This window comes from Fukomys damarensis, unplaced genomic scaffold, assembly GCF_012274545.1.
Source record: "Fukomys damarensis isolate Sample0158 unplaced genomic scaffold, DMR_v1.0_HiC HiC_scaffold_4, whole genome shotgun sequence".
NCBI lineage: Eukaryota > Metazoa > Chordata > Mammalia > Rodentia > Bathyergidae > Fukomys > Fukomys damarensis.
In genome coordinates, this window is record NW_022900916.1 from 19336881 (window position 1) to 19359193 (window position 22313).

Sequence of the window (22313 nt, forward strand, 5' to 3'; positions counted from 1 at the left end):
GTACCTCTGCCACTGTCCTGCTGCCTGAGCTGAGGCCAGCCAAGTACGAATGGAGAAAGAGTAAGAGACCACTTTCAGCACAGGTTTGACAGTGTTTTCACAGGTCACAGTAGTTAACCAACACAGATACTCTCATTTAGTTCTCACAACTCTAGCCCCATTTCCCACAGGAGGAAACTGAGGTCCAGAGAGAGGAGAAATGAAAAGGGAAATAGCAGCAGAAGTCCATTATGGCAGATTGTGATGGGTTTCACTCATGTTCAAGAATTTCAACCTTAAAATCAATAAGAGATTAATGCTACCTGTGGAATTAAGTGCATGTACAGATTCAGTGCAATATCTGGACATGAGAAGATGAACACAATCACACATGCCATTTACAAAAATAATTCTGGCAGAGTAGGCAGTGTAATGTCTAGGAAATAGAGTTTAGTGCCATTCATAAGTTGTCTTAAAAGGCAGAGCTGATGAGGCTATAGTTAACAAAGTCAACATCAAAAGAACTGACTATGTATCTATGAATTGTCCTAAACTACATTTTCCTACCTCTCCCAGTTTTAGTCCTCTGGCTCTCTAATCTCTCTCTGTTTTCGCATATTCATCAAGTACCCTTTCTTCCTGTAGAGTAGACACAAGCTGAGTGGTATGGCTTAGATGTAAAATGCCCCTCCAAAATCTCATGTGTGGAAGGTGACTGGATCATGGGGCATCACATTCATCAGTGGATTAATCTATTGGTAACTTCCGTAACTGACTGCACTATCAGAAGGCGGAGGCCAGCTCGAGGTGCGTCACTGGGGGCATGACATGAATGTACGTGTTCTTGTCCCTGGCTCCTCCTTTCCCTCTTCTTCCTGCGCCATGTGATGAACAGCATTCCTCTGCCGTGCCATTCTACTATGCCATTTCTGCCTTGAACCTGCCGGCCATGGACTGAACCCACAACAACTGTGAGGCAAAATAAACTTCCCCTCCTTTAAGCTGTGGATGTTGGGTATTTTGTCCCAGCAACAGGAAAGTGACTAACACACTGAGAGTCTGGCAGAAGACACAGAACTACATTTATCCTACTGTTCTCTTTTAAATTACCTTTTTAGTATTACATGCAATACTTTCATGTATTAGAATTTATTTAAAAATCTAATAGACTTTATGTTTACAGAACATTACTAAATTGTCAGGCTGCATGCGATCTTAACTAGGTGACAGTGAAACATGAACCCCATTCTTACCATTTTGCAAACTGAACATCTTTTACTTGCCCCCTTTTCTCCACAGGTGGTACAAAATTCAACATCCACAAACCCCACCTGCCCAGTGATGGCCTGGGTCAGTACAGAGAATGCAGTGGGATCTGAACCCTAGAGCAGAAAAGAAGAAAAAAACTCTCTGAAATCACCATGGAAGTCCACAGAGATGTCATCCAGTGTACATAATGTTGTCTAGAAACAGCAAAATTTTCTGAGAATTGATATCAAGACAATATTCATGTAATTGTGGGACAATTATACAGCATATCAAAGTAATTTACTAACTTAATTTGTAGAAATTGGATGCAATTTGTGTTTTAAAGACTATGTATTTTAAATTATTTACTGGATATTAGTCTATAATTCAAAGTTAAATTATAATTCTCATCACTGAAATTTTCCCTTTCAATAAACATACATTTAAATTGATCAAAGTATTAAGACAAATCAACCAAGTGAAAACTATTATTACATAGCTATTGAAATTAGAATGTTATTAACGAAAATTCATAAAATTTTAATGAAGAAAATTATAAGGGAAAATAGCTACCTGAGGCAGTGCTATTTAAACCTATCTGGAGTAAGCTAAAATAATTATGGAATATCTATTTTTCTTATCTACTCTTAACAGTTCTTTGTTCCAAGTTTTTCAAATTTACACATTCATTCCCAACCAAAATTTTGTCATTTTCCAATTTTTCATTTTCATTTGTCTTTGCTTCTTTTTCCTAATACTTATTTTTATATTAACTTACTAACACAGACAATAGGAAATATCATGTAGGAATAATATTCTATAAACTCAAAGTAGTCAAAGAAAATACTCAAAAGATTCAAGAAGTAAAATTCATTCTGAAACTATCATGTTCCTGAATACATGTGATGATAGTGACAATAACATTAACTTTTCATGTGAAAGTGCTTAGGACTCTCTTTGAGACTGAATATAATGTACTGATGAAGAAAATGAGGTGGAGTGCAGAGAGTAATCATTTCATCAGGAACGAAGGTCTACAGCAGTTGTGCTCAGAGAACCTGCTAAAAGCTCAAATCCAACCCTTCAGCCCATTATCTTCTAAAATGGAGGGCCAGTGATTTAGCTCAGTGGTTCCGCTGCCTGACTCACAAGTGCAAGGACCTGAGTTCAATCCCCAGTACCAAAGAAATAAATAAATAAAACAAAGTGGAATAGTTAAGGGAGTAGACCAGCTTGCAGTTACCAACATTCTCAGGGAATTCTGAGATGCATTAAAAGTTTGAGAATTACTGGTACTTCACATTACATTAAATGCTCATAAATCTGTATTACTGCCTCAAAAGTAGTAACCGGATCAGGCAAGAGTCTGGCCAATCAATCAATACAATATGATACATCTGACAGATATCACACAGTTATATTCTCACATTCAAAGATTTTTCACAGAATTGCCTGAGACGTGTTTAAAATCTTTCCCAATACAGGGTGTTTGTGGGAGAGTCATGCAACACATCAACTTTTATTTTTTTCAGTGTTGAGGAGAGAAGCCAAGGCCTCCCTTGTGCTAAGCAAGTACTCAGCCACTTGGCTACACCCCAGCCCTGAAGCTGAAACTAAAGGATATTTTGTAGGACCACAGTGTTCATGTGAACTCTCACTTCAGAAAAAAACTTAGCAGTGGTACAGATGAGTAACCACACAGAAACCGCTTTGTCCCTGTTGTGTGGTAAGAACTTTCTTGTTATACAGTCAGAATGTTTCGGTGCCAGAGCTGCTTCTCATGGAAGATACTCAGCCTGGAAACAAACAGAATGCTTTATTGAATGTATGCTGTCAAATCAGGAAAATGAGCTACTCTCCTGAAACTCCAAATGCATACTGACAGCAGATAAAGCAAAACATCTTGAATGGCATAATATTACAATGAAGTACATTTCCTGAACTCCTCCTTCATCACACTTCCTGCTGAAGTTTTTGACAGTCATAAGCTAGAGTCCCACACCAGGCAGAGACAATCAAAACCTGCACACAGGAAGCAGCAGAGCAGATCCTCAGAGCCCTGAGAACTTTGTGTCAGACAAAGAGCAGCACACTTCAGTGGCCTAAAAACCTACAGTGCACAAAAGCTTCCAGGCAGCAAGCAGTGGCCAGCCAGGACACTCAACTATAAGCACTCAAGGTGATTTCCAGAGAGTACAAAGTATACTCTTAATGAACAGAGTTTTTAGAAGAGAAGTCTTTCTAAACCACATTGCCTACTATCTTAACTTTATTATAAGCCTTTTCTTGATGACTTGATCACTAAGATAAACATTAGTCATTATACCCTATGAACCTTACCATTATTCTATCATGTGGGGCTAAGATGAATTGCTCACCCTTACAATGACCTGCTTTGATTGTTTCTGAGAACTCCAGGCTGCTATTTTTAGTATGTGCCACAAAGGTGGCACAAGAGCTACCACTTGTGAGTGCTGGAAACCCCCGGAGCAGGCACTGCTAGCTGCCTCTCTAATGGCCACCCCACTTCCTCACTAGCAGAAGCATTTCTCTCTGAGCAGCAGTGAGTAAACCAAAAACACTCATTTTCCCAGGTCCTGTGCAGCTGAGAGCAGTCAGCTGAAAAGAGACAGACGGGGTCTGCGAGAGCTTTTATTTTACAGAGAGAGACCCTTTTGTTCTTCTTGCCTGCACAGGATGGGCATGTGAGACTAGAGGGGTTGTCAAGTGCCTGTAACCACGCTGTCACACACTAGACTAAAAAAACCTACATGGCAAAGGAATACTGGGTGAAAAGATGGGAAAATGTGTTGATCCCTAATCCATTCTGAAACAGTATTGTAGACCTGATTGCTCTACCTTTGTGTGTTTGGGTATATGTTGAATATATAGACCCTCGTCTATTTAATTGACAGTTGGGAGTTTGTTATGTGTAGCCAAACCATATTTACAGTTGACAAATCACTCATATTTTGCTACCTTCCTACACAGGGAAATACTGTTTATTAAGGCGAGAGCTACAAAGCTGTAAGAAGCTCATGAGAGGAGAAATGGACAGGAAGAAACAGGATCAGCAGGTAAATCTATCCCCACTTTCTTCCTCAGTATTTTCTGAAGAAACTCAAAGAGGACTTATCTGTAACAGTACAACGTATGGTAATTAAGTCTCACTGACAGAGTTATCTTAAGAGGAGCCTTACAATTTCAACAGGAGCAATGCTTCGCACCAGCTGCTGGAGGAGCGTGGCTTCACAGTAAGGAAATTTTCTGATGCTTTCTCTAATGATCTTTTCTTGATATACTGGAAAGCCATCAGAAACTCGGCCTTTTAACAAGCTGAAAGATATTTTTAAAGAGTAATTGAAGTTGATGCGCTACACCCAACAGCTTTCGCAAGTTTCTTTTTTGTTACTTAAGATTTTTTTTTCATTGAGTCTTCAAATGATGACTCAATCTAAAATTCTGTTCGCACTGAAGTTAGGGTAGACCTTATCAGGTTTCTAGGCCCTGAGATACACAGGCAAAGGCGATCCCCATATCCCCATTGTGAAAAGCTGAATGCTGTTATCAGATTAACTAGTTACTTATTAGCATTTCTGTTATTTGTAGGAAGAATGAAAAGTCTCTTTGGGTCACACCCTTCTACTTTAGTTCCTTTTTCTCAGTAAGCTACAAGAGAGTTTGATCTCTATTGGTCAGAGGACAAGGCTTAAATACAGCTCTCCCAGGTACCATAAGAGAGCTCCATTAAAATGGTTTTATGAGTCCTGAGCAGCAACCTGCACCATGGCCCCCTTAATCTCCTATCTGGCCTGTGGCCACTTTCCAACTGTGTGATTTTACACGTTCTAGTTAATCTCTCCAAGTCTCAAGATTCCTCCTGTATAAATCAGAGGTAATAACTCAAAATCACTATACAGAGTACCAACTGAGTAACATCTCAGTCAAATACAATGTCTTCCCTGGATTCTTGCAGACTATATGTGATTCCATCAATATCAATTGCTGTTACAACACTTTATTTTTTAAATCCGTAATTAGGCATAACAAAACATTGTCTACTTGAGTGTACTGTGTACTTGACATGGTAGAAGCAGTACCTTTTGATTAGGGCATCCAGTTTATTCTCTCCATCTTTTAAGAAGGTGATGCATTTCTGAAAGACACAGCTGATATAATGCATTTTCATAGCCAAGACTTCATTCATATCTCTTTGTTTCATACATTTCTCACAAATCAGATCCATCACCTTGTAGCATTTATTCAGGGCAGCTTCTTCTGCTAGCAGAGGATTCTCATTTACAAGCATCACAATCTAAAAGAAAGTCCAGTAAACTTAGATTTTCCATGACAGACTTTTACAAATTAGGTAGTTGATTTAGTTGATTTCAAGAGATCACCAAATAATGCTTTTCTTAGGATCATACACTTATTGTGCTAACTCAAATTAGAAGACACTGCCAGTGACCAAAGTGATAAAACTAATGCAGAAGAATTCTGATTGAAGAAATTTCTTGCTGTCAAAGTTAAATGTGATTCATCTAAATAGGGTATAAATTATGCCACACAGCATAAAAGGCTTTACTGTCTCTACAAAAGAGAACTGGCATGTGTGCACAGCCTTTACGTATGAAGCAAATAGCACCTTTTAATTGAAATTATTAAGCTCTCTAATTTCATGGCTAAGTCAACTATCATTCTCATTATTATTAATTATAAGGAAATGAGATTTTTACAAAAAGAAGTCTAGAAATAAAATGTGTTTAACTTCCCAATTAACTACTTTTCTCTGTGGAAATTTTCTTGAAGATGCTTCCAATTACATACAGTAATGGTGAGAACAGGTCAACCAGAAACCATGAATAGTCTTAGAAAGAGGAATAGTAGACAATTATCAAATCATACACACTGCAAGTCCCACATATCTTATGAATACACAGATTAATTTAGCGTAATGAGGAGTATTTTTTATTGGTTTTGTAATAGGGCAGATTACTTGAAGTTGGTCTTCACAGGACTGTCACAGAAGTCCCTCGTACCATGAAACTATTATAAACGTGTGTAACGTGGACACAACGGTACGTGCAGAGCACTCAGTACTCCTAACCTTCATGCTGTGTTATAGCTAAATATCTGTCCAGGGACTGCAAATGTCAGGAAATGGGTAGAGGAGTTCATGAATTTCATGCTTCTCTTCAGGCATAAAGAAAGATCATCTGTTGGCTAAAGTAAAACCCATGGCTGGACTCCTACTTGGAAATGGAACACAGATTGGCTGTCCATCAAAAATTAAGAGGGTTCTTTCTCTGGTGTGAAAAAACTGCAAGTGTATATAAGGTTCAAATGGTATAATTGAGAGTGTAAAATAGGAAGAAAATGGCTAAAGGGGAAGTGGGAAGGGGAAGGGAAAGGAAATAAAGAAAAAAATATGAAAAAAGGAAAAAAATGGAAACAAAGTCTTTGTAAATAGGGAAGGGTGAAGGGGGTGAAGGGAGGACAGGGGAATGGGGAAAAAGCAAAAACCAAGACATATCATGTAAAGGTACAAGATCCCAATGATAAATGTAACTATATTGTTTGCTTTAAATGTGCCGATAAACTTAATGGGGGGAAAATAAGGGAACTCATTTATTAATGACAGTTAGATTTATATATAATTTTCCTAAAAATCCACCACATAATAATGATTTCATAGACTCGAAATAAATACAATCTTTATTAGTGAATTTGTTGATGACTTACTCCCCCTACCAAAATGTACATCAAAAATCATTTCATAGCAGAGAAGACTCATTAATAATCTCTTACACGTCTGTTAACTGAAGCAATTTAAAGTTGGTCAATATTTTCATATAAGACATTTATAATCAGAGATAAATTCTTACATGTGAGAGTATTTTTTTTAAAAATCTCAAATACAATTCAAATTAATGATTTCTTTTTGAGATACTAGACCTTATTTATTTTATAATATAAAGCAAATATTTACAAAGAGAAAGATAACCGCAGCATTACTGAGTTTACTGAAGTATATTCCTACCTGCTCACGAGGACTATTTGTACTAGTTTTCTTCCTTTCATCTCTGCAGGATTATGAAGTAATATAAAAGAAATCCTTATTAAATATCAGAGAAAATATTGCTTCTGCTATCAAAACTGTATGAATCTTATCTCTTAAAGAACTGCTGCCTTAGGAAAAGTTCAGACAGTAGCATTTTCAATTATTGTATTTTAAATCTTTTTTTTTAAGTGGTGCTATAGGTCAAACCCAGGGTCTCATGTATGCTAGCTATACCTCTAGTCCCAAATCCCATTACAGTATTTAAATTGGTAAATCAATAATTCTGAGCTTAAAAGTTGTCTTAATAATCAAAGACAAGATTATCCGGTGCACACCTGTCTTCTTTCTACTGAGAGGCTCAAATCTGCTGCCATTCCCCCACCCCCCGAGGATTCTGTTTTTCTCCTAGATAACCTTTATTTTCTGGGCATCAACAGAACTCCCCAAGTCCCTTTTGAAAACATCGTCATTGCTATAGCAGCCACTGAACCTAGACACAAATACAGCTATGTTAGATGCCAGCTAGTGAAAGGGAGTGTTGTATACTGGGTCAAACCTTTGTACTTATTTTTAAAGGTGTTTCACTTTATGCAGGGTCTATTTGTTACTATTTTAAAATAATATTCCCTATAAAGAACAATGCTAGAAAAAAAAAAAAGAACCATGTTAGTTTAAAAAGGGGTACAGCAATGGAAATGGGCCATCACAAAAGCTATTGCGCAGCTTTTATAGCCAAAGAATGGATAAAAGAAAGTGTTTAAAGTAAACAGAATGACCTTTGCAATTCACTGCCTGTACAAATATGTCCTTAATCTAATTTACTTAAAAGATATGCCTTTAAAGATAACTAAGGATGGAATAATTCTAAGGATACCATACCCTGAGAAACTGGGTTCCACAGAACCATCAAAAATTATTCCAGAAACTTACTGCAGCCCGAAGGCATAGCGAGGTAGAATCAGAAAAATACAAATAACTTTCAAATCAATCTAAACTAGAATATCCTAGACTGTTCGGGCCAAGGTGGAACGAGGAGGGCCTTTTAACCCACACTCACTCTCTGTACCACACTGGACTCCTAGGAAAAGCCTGTCTCGGGTCTTTCCAGGCCGGCTCAAGCCCCGGCGCCCTGGGTAAGCAGCCCTGGGAACTCCTCGAAGCCCTCTGTTCCCCACATGTGTTGGGAAAGAGAGAACTAAATCTTTTTTAAAGGTGCACTGTCAGTTTTATTTTGCTCAGATTTTTTTTTTCTCTATCTCTTTGTTGCTGTTTGTCACATGACTTGATGAAAAAAAATACAGCAGTGAAGATGGTTTCAGGATAGCTCTGGAAGTTTCCCTTAAGCAACTCGAATTTATACGTAGGTCTGAAGGTTTGATGGTCTGATCTGACTAGCTGCGGACAGAACTGTGTCACATGAAGGCATCAAAGCATTTATTAGAAATGTGTTCACAATCCCAGGTCAGAGTATTTCCCGGGAGGCTCGTGCTCCCAGCAGACATTGACAGTGGTTCACTCAGCTTCCCTACACCAGGCCTGCCCATCAGGCCCCAGCTGCTCACACTGAGTGCTGGCTTTTATGGGCTCAGGGTGGTCTCCTTCTCAGGAGAACTGTCCTCATTCCAGGAGGCCACCTCACTTCGCCCCCTGAGAAAGAGACCCTGACAAATGACAGACAGATGGGTGCGGAAGCCCAACTCCCTCGCCTCTCAGCCAGCCCCATGCCTGTGGGGTGAGGGCAGGCGGGGCCAGGCCTCTTCTCCTGCTCCTCCCCATTTCCCTCACCATCCCCAAGGCTTTGGCTGGGAGCACCCCTTCACTGACCCCTTCAACGAACAAGAGAGCTCCACACACTCTAGGCCTACAAAATGCAACCCGAGACAACCGTGACACAGGGTAGGAGTGGTTCAAACTCCAAAGCAATACTGAAACGAAAGGCAAGTGTGACAAACACTGCACTACCTTGACAGGATGAAGATTTGTCGTGGTGATGATTTTGTGCAGTGGGCCAGCCAACTTCGGGGGCAATTTGGGGTCTTTATCCAGCCCCTGGGGCTTTGTGTAATAATCCAGTCTCTCTCGAGGGAAGAAATTGTTGATTATTGTCACACAATCATGTTGACCTTTCAATAGAAAAACAGAAATGTAGTAGTTCATTGTTAACAAGACATTGTCTGGATTTTTTTTTTTATGTTGCTATTTTCATATGAATTAAACAGGCAAATAATGTCTTTATTCTTCAGAAAAGAGAAGCAGAGGATGAGGAGGAGTTAAAGAATACTGATAACCATTTGAAACTAAAAGAATCACCTTTTAAAGACATATATTCTAGCCAGCTGTGGTGTAGGCCTATAATCCCATTATCCTGGGAGGCTGAGGCAGGAGGACTGCAAGTTCAAGCCCCAGCTGAGCAATTTAGCAACAAAAAGAAATGCTGTCACAAAGTAAGAAATTTAAAAAGGAATGGGAATGTAGCACGATGAGAAAGCCCTGGTTTAATCCTCAGCACCATGCATGTGCACACACACACACACACACACACACACACACACACACACACACACACACACACACACACACACACACACACACACACACACACACCCCACAGAATACATTAATATATATGAAGAATATTTCAATTTTTAAAAAGCCTTGTTCAAATTACAGAGCCCAAAAGTATTTTATAATTGATTATAATTTAACTCTTCTTCCACCCTATAAAAATAATAATCATGCTTCCCTAAATCACAGCCACGTGTATTTACACATAATTTAAATATGTACTGTGCAAAGTAGCTTTATTATAATATTAATAGTTTTAAATATCCCCTCCCCCGAATTTGAGGAAAGCTTGGCTGTTCTGTGAAAGGAATTACAGAAAAAGCTCTAGCTCCTTAAGCTTGAACTCTTCGCGATGGCTTCTCACCCACCTCTCAGCCACTTCTCTGGGCATCCCTCATTCTGGGAATGGCTTACAGGAGACCCCTCCCAGCATAGGCGTGGCCTGGAATCTTGGCAGTGGCTCTGGCTGCCTCCCCTCCCAAATTCTCCTCCACCCGCTCTGCAGCTGAAAGGCGGCCACCCAGAGCCAGCAGGCAGGACCCATGGGGTGCACGCCTGGGCTCTTTGAACACTTTTGGAGACTTTCTCTTCTCTGCCTATCTGGGGTCAAGCGACCGGTGACGCCTGGGGACAACACCGTGGCTCTCACTCCCCGAGACCCGTCCACCTTGGGCAGCCCACGAGACCCCAGCCCACCTGCACATGATACAGGGAGTGCCCCTCAATGCTGCGGACAACAGGTGATCAGCACTAAAACCTCTGAAACAGCCAAAATAAACCCTTCTTCCTTGATTTATGTGGCATATCTGTCATAGTGATGAAAAGTTGAAAAACGCAGCAGCCTACTCATCTGAGAAGATCCTGCAACCAAAACCTAGATGAGGTCAGAGATCTCAAGAGTGACAGCACAAAGAGGACAGTGGAGGGTCACAGAGTGACTACAAAATCATATTGTTGACAGGCTTACTGGAAGCAAAGCAACATGCTGTCAATGACATTCTAGTAACAACCGTACTAAAAATACAAAGTTCACAGTTAGAAATGAGACTAGGTTTGAGGTAGTGGAAGAAGCAGAGAAAGAAAAGCCTGCAGCCTGAGAAGGCAAAAGCAGAGGAAGTAGAAAAATGAATTATGAGGGTTCCATCTTCTCACAGATTGCTAAACAGACAGTGCCTTGGGGACTGGGGTTGAGGTACAGATCTGACCAAGCAAACCACTTTAATACACACACACACACACATACACACACACACAAAATTACTGAGGAAAAATAAAGACTGCAACTGAATATATGAGTAATTATATTAATTATGCATAATCTATCTGCTAAAGGAGACTATCATTTGGCTTATAATACAAAATTCACTTATATAAGTTATACTACTAAAATGATTAAGATTAAAAGAAATAGGAGGGCAAAAGCTCTTTTTTTGCATTTATAACATGCATAAAAAGATTGATTACATTTTTTGAATGACAAAAATCTTGTACATTTGTGTACATGCTATGCATATACTGATCCACTTGATGGAACAAACAAGAATGACTTTTAAAAGGCTAATTATATGGAAAACATAATTTCAATGGGAAGGTTGCAATGTAATTTTCCAGCTATGAAATTAGTCTAAATACTTTAAAATATTATGAAAACATTACTTTTATTTTAGAATAGGGCACTTTAGAATGTGATCACTTTCTGCCCTAGATGTCTGTTAATACTTTAAAAGAAAAAAGAAAAAGAAAGAAAAGAAAATAGCAGCAGGTTCATTGAAAGAACAAGCTCTTTTGTTTCCAGAACTGTGACCTTGGGGAAGTTAACCTATACCTGAGATCTATTTTGTTTTTTCATAGATGGAACAGAAAACTGTAAAGTTAAGTAAACTTTTGGAACTCACTTAATTTTCCTGCTTCGTTGCACAGAGAACAAAAAACTGAGGCCCATGGAAGTGAGGGACTTTTCTCAGAATTCTAATTAGGAGGAAACATGAACTATGATACAAATCTACAAATTCCTAGTTTACGGTTCTTTTCCCAGTGCACTGACACCCTCAAAGGAACTCACAAGTTGGTTGGAGGTAACTGTGAGGTCCCTAACTGGGAGATAAAATATTTTTTCTTGAGCACAGCAAGGCCATATCTTTCTCAAATCCTCCTGAAATTAAATGAAAATACAATGAGAATATATGTTTTCACAAAGCTGACTGACTGGGCATTGGGCAACATCAATAGTAGCTACTATCAGTTTCAAGAAAATTTAATAATGAAATTGAAAATGATGTACAGTTACCATTGTGTATACTTGGCTATTTCCAACTGTATGTCTAATTTCTCTTAAGAACCAGGTGGAAAGGAGAGAAGATCCCCCTTCATTGTTATTTGCCTCTAAATGCCATGAAAGTTTGAACAACATCTTCTTCACCACTGTGACCAACTGACCTAGAGGGATACTTGGTACATAGGTTGTGAACAATAAGAAACTGTTTAATAAATTATTGGTTCCTGCAAGCACACTTACAGCACTTCCAATAAGTCCGATGTTTCTATCATCTTTTTTCCCCTTTGGTTTATTGAGACAGGGTCTTGCCATATAGTACAGGCTCATCTTGAACTCAGCTGTGTAGTCCAGGCCGGCCTCACAGCAATCCTCTTGCTTCAGCCTCTCAAGTTCTGGGATTACAGGCATGCCCCACCACGCCCGGCAGTCTGTCTTTGCCTTTCCATCAGAGGACTCTAAACTGCCAGTTCAATGAGTTCAAATTATCAATGATCAAGTGTTCACTCTCACTTTCGCCTATACCTCTACAGTATGTCAATAGGATTCAGATGCCAGGAATTAGTAGGCAACACAAAAATAAATGTGTGTGGTTGACAAATACAATAATGAAGCAACTGAGTATTATTATCAAATGTACCCTCTAAGAGAGAATTTGGTTGCTGATGCCATTATTATTAATGACAGTAACTGACTCTTTTTTGTTTAGTGCTATATATAAAGCCCTTTAATTCTGTCATGTCTATTGATCCTTGACACAATCTTATAATTCTACAGTGAGGAAAGTGAGAATCATTAAGTACCTTGCTACTAAGTGGCACAGCTAGAATTTCAACTCCAGATTGCTGACTCCACAGTTCATGTTCTTAAAAATTAGGTTAATCTACTTCCATGAGAGACAGAATATACTCTTCAAAGCACATGACTGCAATCACAATGGCCCTTCCAATCTTGAAATCTCACAAAGTGGAAATTCAGAATAGCTATTCACATTTTCTGGAGTGTCACTAGGCATTTTACTACATTATTCAGAGTAGATTGCACCTGTTTATTTAAAAAAAATAAATGTGACCTTCTTTACAATCTGAGAAGTAGTATTTTTTTTTTCAGAAAGGAAACTTTGTAAAAACCCTAATGTAACACTGCAGCAAAAGCTCACCCACGAAGGCTGCCATCTGAGCTGCAGTTCTTCCTACAGAGTTGACAACATCTGTCTCTGCCCCGGCTTCCAGCACTGCCCATGTGATGTCTTTGTTACCTAGAGTTAAGGGAACAGATTTGTCAATATTAAGGAAAAGCACAAATTAAACACCTCCTTCAAATTAATGACAACCCTTTTAGGTCTATCATATAAATATTTTCATTTTTTCCAAACTACAAACCATAATTATAGTAAAAAGAAAAATTTGACAGAAACTACTGTACATAAAAATCCTATTTTCAGCAAAACACAGGGGCACATGCCTATAACCCAGCACTCTGGAAGGCTGGGGCAGGAGGATCACAACTTTGAGCCTAGCCTGAACAACTTAGCAAGATTCTGTCTCAAAATAGAATATTAAAGGGGTGGGTAGTGTTCCGGGGTGTAGGGGATGCAGCTCAGTGGTAAATCCCTCATTTCAACTGCACTTCTATAAACAAACATTACTGGAAAACAAATCAGACAATATGAACATGGTATAGAATTGAATATCGCTTTTTAAAAGGAAAATGTGTTCTTAATGGTGCTTCGTATAAAACCAAACATACAAAAATATCAAAGAAACAAAGACAGAACAGAAAAATCTGAATAAAGTCTTCTTTTAAGGTCCACTAACATTTCATCCCTGACACCCACAGGCTCTGGAATAGCTATTAATCATTGGGGTCCTGTCCTCATACAAGCTTTTTCTCTCAATGTCTCCTAGTTACACTCCATCACTGAATGAAATCATTGCAGGTATTTTGCTATTATAAACTACATTCACTGAAAAGCATTGTCCATTTAGTTTTGCAAGTTTGAAGCATGATACCCTTGGCAACAGTTCCTAGAGATCACACCTGGGTTGAAGTCCAGGCATATTTTAAATGCATTGTGCCTAGCAAGGTTGACCTGAAATCCATTCCCCAAAACAGTGCAAAAAAGTTACTAGCCTCTGCCAATATAATCAGTGTAAATGATATTACCAACCTAAATTTCTTTGTTATTGCTGAAAATGGTTTATACGTTGATCAGCCAGTTACATTATTTGTTCTCTAATTTTCTATTGCAGTTCTTGTCTTCTAATTTTGTATAGGAACTTTCTACATATAGCAATATGACCCTATAAGACATGTAATAAATTCCTTCATTTTTCATTTGTATTTTAATTGTTTACGATGTATCCCATATATGACAAGATTAAAATTGTAGGTAAATAAATGGGTCAGTGTTGTCATTTTTGGATTCTATATTTTATATATAATTTTAGGAAATGCTTGTGTTCCACGGTTATAAAAATATAGGTTGTTCTTTTAAAATATGATTACTATATTATGGCTATATTTTCTTAAAGAACTACAATAATCAGCCAACCCTATAAATCTGAGATGGTATTTCTCAAGTAATAAAGATGAGTAGGACTAAGATTCTAAATGTATCTTCATGTTAAGTGCAAAAGTTCCAGGGAGGTAAACAGCTCTCTCACAGCAGCTGTTTGATCAAGAAAACAACGCAGTGTCCAGATTATCTCAAAATCTAAAGACATAAATCAAAGGAGCTACCTGACAGAATGGATCCAGCTCCTCTATTCTACCAACATATTATCCACATAAAGAACTAACTGATTTAAGTCACTAAAGAAACATCACCACATTAACTATAAAATTATTCCATATATTGTATCTTTGAAAAAACCAATTCTCAACCAGGCATGGTGGTGAATGCCTGCAAACACACTACTTGGGAGGCTGAGGCAGGTGGACTGCCATGAATTCAAGACCAGCCTGGGCTACACAGTGAGTTTAAAGACAGCCTGGACTACATACCGAAACCCTGGCTCAAAAAACAAAAATAAACCCCACCAACTCTCACCATTTCCATAAAACTTTTAAAATTACTGAAATAAAAATGTGTTTAATTAAAAAATTTATATATGTTCTTAAGTTTGTGTAGGTAGCTAGTGTCAGCAAAGTAAAGCTAAAACTTCACCAGAAAGTGCAGCAAACATTAGGGCTGTGTATCCATGTTCGTGCTGGTGACAGTTCACATCGGCTCCATGTCGTAAAAGCAATTTGCACATGTCAAGCTTGCCTTTATACGCTGCATGCATTAGAGGAGTCATGCCATTCTAACGAAAGAAAGGAAAAATATATTGATTTTACCCATTTACTTTTTCCTTACCTATGAACATAAACACATATTAATAAAAACCAACTTCACAATCTCTATTTTTATATTCACCCCCGGCCTGCCCCAATCTTTTGTAGACTTCTAAGGAAAAGAGATGGTTGGTTTATTTATTGTATCAGGATTCGAACTTGGGGCCTTGCATTTGCTAGGCAGGAACTGTGCTGCTGAGCTATATCCCTGGCCCTAAGAGATGGTTTTACTACCTGAAGGTTTTGTTTTGTTTTTACCAATTGCCATGAAAATATTACACATTACAGATTACACATCAGAGAGGATGGGTTCAATCTCACAGCACTGCGATATTAGTGGGTCATAACCCAGACTTCCCCAGGTTTTAATCTCTACAAAATACATTTACCTCCTGGGGAAAGAAATGAACAGATACAAACACAGAAAAAAACAACAACAAAACTTGAAATAAAATGCCTGTCAAGGGGAAAGTTGAGTGAAGAACAGTGTAACCATTATAACACTTAAATAAATGAATTCATTTGAAGTAGAAAACTTCCTATAAATTATTGCCAATAAAAGTAGATACAGAAAATGTTTACTACACAGGTATCTTTTTTAAAAAAATCCTCAGAATCATATGTATATTTTGATTACATCATAAATATATGATTATATATTTATGATTCTGTAACTATGGAGTTGACAGTATTCACACTAGGCTGCATTGTTTGTTCTCCATATATTTCACATGTAACAAGAAAATATCCAACTTAATATGTGCTGAACACCTAAGAATATTGGGCAGATAAATGAATGAGTGTTTCTATAAGTGATCTTCTCAGTAACCCCAGCTAAACTTTGTAAGTGCTTACAGCCAAAGTTGTTTGTGATGAAAACCCAATGAGTGCTAGCAAAATTTAAATTATTCTTGATGATTCCACATTATCATTATGAATATTAAGCCATCATCTTAACACAATGCCATTCTCTTCTTAACAGGTTGCTGACGTGAAAATTACAGGGAGGTTCGATCTTTCAGGTGAGGAGCAGCAGCAATAGGAGGCTATAACCTTAAAACTCTTATCTGGGAATTTCTACAGGAATGACGTATTTATTGTGGCAGAAGTGGGTGGGTCAGTGGTGGTAATCAGAACCCCACTGCGCACAGGCAGCATACATGGGAGTGCTTTAGGGAGAAGCAATGACCTTCTCGGTCACTGGCTTTCGACTAAAGTAGAACAGATGGGGGAATGAAGTAACCAACCTTTGACATAAAAGGACGCTGTAAACTAGGGGCGGTAGCAAAGAACTATAGCAAAAGCCACTAGAAAGAAGCAACCAGCTGTTTTCCTCATATATTTCCGGAACCCGACCTGCATCAAGCAGTACTTACTGTTCAGGCTGCCCTCAACGGGTGGGCAACCATCTAGCAATCCCATCCTGCAACTGCAGGTTACCCGGCTCGCAGAATGAATACCCCAGAAACTGCACAAGTGCTCTGTTGTTTAAAAACAAAGAAACAGAAAGCCCTCAGGAGGATAATGTGACAGTCTGCTTGGGAGCTAAGGCAAGGTGCAAAGCACTGGGGTCTTACACTGCAAATTGCACTTGTTTTCTTGTCTGCTTGGGCTCTGTGTGCTTAGTCGCTTCTACTCCTTTATCAGTCAGCCTCTGTTTGCCTTTGTTTACCACCCTTATTTTAAGATTCTCCCTGCTTGTGTTCTTTCTCATTTACCAGCAGGAATTGCACTTTAGAGTCAACTGGTGAGAGCACTTCTTTCCAAAAGGGTGAAGAGTTATCTCAGTGACCATTTGCTGTGTAGTCTCGGAACCTGCTGTTTTGTCATTGCTCTCACAGCAATTTCAGCGCTGTGCTAGACATTCCTAGGTAGCAGAAACCAATCTTTTGGTAACATGTAGACAGGTTTTTCAAAGAACTGGATATCGCATATACTTTCTTTTTTTTTTTTTTCATTTTCATTTATTCTGTGCAGTTTAAAGTAAAAGTTAAAACCTACAAACCAGAAACTGTAGATATACTACCAACCAATTTTGAAAACAATGAATGATCATTGGTGCACATTCCTTATCTTTAATTTTACATCTTGTTATTCAAAGGTACTATGAACACACAGTTCTAATTCCTTACAAACTGTTAAGCAGCAAAAGTACAGGGCATCACAAGACAGCACAGAAGGCTTCCTTTAAGAAACCATGGTGTTTATTATGCACAGAGCTGACTTGCAGCTAATGTTAAACATTCCTCATAACACATGCAGTACATGTACACAACAAATGGAATATGTAACTTTAATTAATATAAAAGGTTACTCTTTATGATTCAAGTTTAGAACTCTGGGACACTTTTAAAAGCAAACAATATAAAGATTCTAGATTGCATAACTGAACATTATTCTTTTAGTTGTCTGAGAGTCTATAAACTTTGAGGACTGTTCATTAGCTTTTTAAAGTCAACTTCAAATATAAAAGCACTTAGTTTATCAGACAAAATCTAGTTCATTGACTATGTATTACATAAAATATACTTTTTAAGAACTGATTTTAAAAAGACTATCATTGATGTACAATAACTTCAAAAATTGTTATTAAGAGGGAAAATGTACTATTCTAAAATCTTTCAACATTTTTTAAGAAAGTGTATTTTGTGAATTCATTACTTTATATATTCCAAAGTTTAGCAAAATATTTTGAAATGGTTCTTAAACCTAGTAACATGTTAAAGAAATGAGTCAGCATGTCTAACACACATTTATTTCCACTGTGAACACCCATCAGGTGAGTTCTGTATTTAACTTTATGTTAATATTTAAAACATCATTTAACAGTGACATAGAAATGCTTAGTGTTTTGGGCATTAACATACAAATAATGCTCCCACACAGGCAAATTTCACAAGAAGTTTCAGGGGCAAAAGATTTGAGGATTGCTGGGTGAGAAAAAAAATGAGACTATCTGAGTCCTCAGTTTTAGAATTACTTCTCAAAAAATGAAATAATTTGATCACCACCATTTTGGGGGAACATTCGGGCAAGATTCTAATATTTATGCATGCTTGTAATGCTCATAATTTTTTAAACTTTAACATCAACCATAGGCTAGCCCACTTTCCACTGAAACTAAAAATGCAACTGAATCACACCTCCTTTCTTATCTTTGTTTAATTTTGTGTTATAAAGATTTAGAACAGTGTAAAAGAAGGTATACATTTTGAGTGCCATGATTACTATACATATTTTGGTTCCAGTACCACCTTTTATGGAAACATTTCAATGGACCAAGAAAAAAAAAGAAGTAATAATATTAATAAATTTTGATGTTCCATAGATATGAAGCCACCCTACTATTAATTTTCTAATCTCTAGTTTTTTCGTAGTATTTCAGTGTATTAGGAAAATAAAATTAACAGTTTGAAACTGAACTGCTAATCTACTGAAAAAGAGAATAATTTCATGTTGAAGTAAATTTGGTAAATTAAATTTAAAATGTTACATTCTAGTTGTAAATGGCATTAACACTATCAGGAAGAAAATGAAAATATAGAATGCTCATCTCTGCTCAAAGTAGGAAAGCAGTGATAAAGTTTCAAAAAATGTTATCCCAATGGAATATAGAATTCATCAATTCTAAGAAACATTCCATTTTTATATTTAAAATCTCTGAAACTGAGTTTCAGTTTCCAATTACTAGAATCTAGTAAATTAAAATAATAAATCTAATAAATTACAATCAGTTGATACCCCTTTCATTGTTCAATATCTCTGAAATCTAAATGAGTCCTTAAATCTATGGCATCTGAGTGCTAATAAAACTTGAGGGTGAAAATTGCCACCTCCTTGTCATTTCTCAAAAACAAACCAAGAAATGTGTTTAGTTGAATTGTACAAAAAGAGCTTCTACAATTTCTTTAAGTGCAATAACCTTAAAAATAACATCTATCTTCTGAAATTCTCAAGTCAAAGCATTCATCAATATTAGGCGATTATGTTACAATTTCTATTAAATACATCATTTACTTATTCAGCAAGTATTACAGAGCACCTAATATACCCCAGACCCAGATCTTGCACTGCAGAAGCAATAAACAAATTCCACATTCCCACATTCTAAGTCCCTGGCACTTAATTTTTAGATATTATGGTTTGAATCTTGAATGTCCCTCAAACCCCACATGCAAAGAGCTTGGCCACTTGGCTGTGAGATGATAGAGCTTTAGGAGGTGAAGCCTAATACAGGAAATTAGGTCATCAAGGATGTGTGCTAAGAGGGGATATTGGGCCCTGGTCCTTCCCCTCTTCCTGCTTTCTTGAGGCAAGAGGCGAACAGCCCTGCTCTTCTTCTCTTCCACCACGATGTTCTGCCTCACCACACACTCCAAGCAATGGCCCCACTGTGGTGGAGGACTGAGTCCTCAGAAACACTGTACCAAAATGAATCTTTCCTCCTCTAAGTGGCTTTTCTCGGGTATTTTGTCACAGCAAGAGAAAGCTGTCTAAGACAATAGGATAACATGGTGGTTAGCGATCTAAGTGCTAGGGGGAAATAACAGAGTATGGGAAACAGGCAGTGCTAGAGGGAAAGTCTGTTTTTAGAAGACATTCAAGGAACTTCCAGCAGAAGAAAGGCCTGTAGGTAGTTATAAATAAGCAGAGAAAGCACGGCCCAGCAGAACTTTTGGGGACAGAAGCATCTGCACTGTGCTCAGGACCCATCAGAGAGGCCAGGTCTGTCCACAGCCACTCAGCATCTCCATGAACACCTGAGAAGTTCCTTGTCTCCATCCTGGGGCTTTTTTAAAAACACTAATGTTTGCGGAAGTTTTCTGTACACTTTGTATCAAGTTACAGAGTCACTCTATCCTTATTTCTTAAAGAGTTGTTTTTTTTTAATAATAATCAGTGATTATTACATTTTTGCAAAGACATGATGGCATCTGTTGAGATGATCATATTTGTTATTTTGTAATATACTGGATCACACTGAAACATTTTCCAGAACCGAACCATCCTAATATTCTTGGAAAAACCTTATTTGGTTGTGCTGTCCTGTAATGTTTGGATATATTGCTGCATTCGTTGGCTAATATTTCATTGAGTACATTTACAAACGTATTTATAAAGTGAAGTGGGTCCCAAGTTTTTGGAGGCCTTTTTCTATGTGGCACTGGCCTTACACAAGCCTTATCATATGATCTGACTGTGGTCCCGTCCTTTTATAATTGGCATGAAATGAGAATGAACTGAGGTTTAAAGTTTCATAAAGCTTACTCATGTTTTCAAATTTTAAGGTGATATTTTTCAATGTTCACACAAACCTTCCTAATCATTCTACGTTTTTACTGTGTTTTATTTTTCTACAAAGTTCATGTGGGTGTTCAAGTGTATTGGTTCTTAAGAAAGAGTTACGACAGTCCTCTGTGTTTTCCCTTTTATTAGTACATGTTTGCAGTACATGATCACACGTACGGTGGAGAGTGTGCACATGTATGTAACATACCTGAATTGTTTCCACCCTTTCCCATTCCTCCTTGCTCCATTCAGCACCTGGTCCCTTTCTCATCCGCAGAAGCTCTACTTCCATTTTCTTCAATTCTCTCCTTTTTTAAAAACAATAACTTTTGCCTTCTTCCCCCTTCCATCTCATTCCCCTTCTCATTTGAAAATGATCTCCCTGCTTCCTACTTTTATTTTGCTTTACATTTGGATTTTGGATTTCTCATGAAGAGAAACCATGTGCTATGTAAACTGCACGTCTCATTTACTTAACGTTAAAGTCTAAGGTGCATCGATTTACCTATGAATGCCTCATTTATCCTTTATGGCAGAATAGTACTCCACTGTGTATAAATACCACATTTGTTTCTTTTTTCTTGGTACCAGGAATCGAACTCGGGTCCCTGTGCTTGCAAAGCAAGCACCAGAACCACTGAGCTATATCTCTGGCCCCCACATTTTCTTTTTCCATTTATCTGTTGAAGGGCATATAGGCTGTTTCTAAGATATAGCTACTATAAATTGTGCTGCTATGAACATGGGTATGCATGTATTACTGTAATATGGTGACTTCAGTTCTTCCAGGAAGATATCTACAAGAACATCTGGGTCAAATGGAATTTCCATTTTTAGTTTTGTTGATCAGCCACACTGATTTCCATAGTGGCTGTACTAGTTGACATTCCCACCAACAATGTAGGATTCCTTTTTCCCTAAAACCTTGCCAGCATGTTATTTGATTACTTTATGGTACCCATTTCTGGAGTAAGATGGCATCTCCACAATGTCTTAATTTGCATTTCCTTAATGGCCAGTGATGTTTATGTATGTACTGGTCATTTGTACTTTTTCTGAGAAGTGTCTATTCATTTCAGTTGCCCATTTTTGATTGGGTCTTTTATATTGAGGGGGATCTAATTTTTTTTTTAGTTCTTCATACATTCTAGATGTTAGTTCTCTGAGGACCAGCTGACAATTTTTTTTCCCATTCTGTAGGTTGTCTCTTCACTTTGTTGTTTCCTTTGTTATGCAGACTTTTTAGTTTGATATGATCTCACTTGTTGATTCTTGGCATTATTTCTGGTACCACTGGAGTACTGTTTAAAAAGTCTTTGCGCATATGATGTGAGAATCCCCTTTATAATTGCAGTTAAGTTTTTCCTTTCTTGCTTTAGGTTTATGTACTCACTAATTTACTTTTGTCCCTTTGGATCTGAAGGTTCATTCATGTTGTACCAAGTATCAGTACAAATTCCTTCTTATGATTGAATATCCTATTGTATAAATATGTCACATTTTTGTTTATCCAGTCAACAGCTGGTAAACATCTGGGTTGTTTCCCAGCTCTAGCTATTA

General features: G+C 37.8%; 1 protein-coding gene and 1 long non-coding RNA gene across 4 annotated transcripts in view; one reads left to right on the forward strand and one right to left on the reverse strand.

The window, feature by feature from the left end:
* Ankmy2 (ankyrin repeat and MYND domain containing 2) overlaps positions 1–22313 on the reverse strand; it is a 31039-nt gene that overhangs the window by 2481 nt on the left and 6245 nt on the right. Inside the window, exons 3-8 of the mRNA XM_010643336.2 lie at positions 15295–15433; positions 13285–13383; positions 9251–9411; positions 5328–5542; positions 4428–4563; positions 1233–1361 (exon numbers count right to left, since the gene is read on the reverse strand). Coding sequence (XP_010641638.1) covers positions 1233–1361; positions 4428–4563; positions 5328–5542; positions 9251–9411; positions 13285–13383; positions 15295–15433 — 879 coding nt within the window. The remainder of the gene's footprint in view (positions 1–1232; positions 1362–4427; positions 4564–5327; positions 5543–9250; positions 9412–13284; positions 13384–15294; positions 15434–22313) is intronic.
* LOC117283628 lies at positions 1355–16824 on the forward strand. 3 transcript variants are annotated; one of them, XR_004514661.1, is made up of 3 exons: positions 1355–1522; positions 4219–4304; positions 16447–16824. It is a non-coding gene; the product is annotated as an uncharacterized LOC117283628 (long non-coding RNA). The 3 variants fall into 3 exon arrangements; XR_004514665.1 differs by lacking the exon at positions 16447–16824 and adding an exon at positions 12190–12456; XR_004514662.1 differs by lacking the exon at positions 16447–16824 and adding an exon at positions 6427–6588.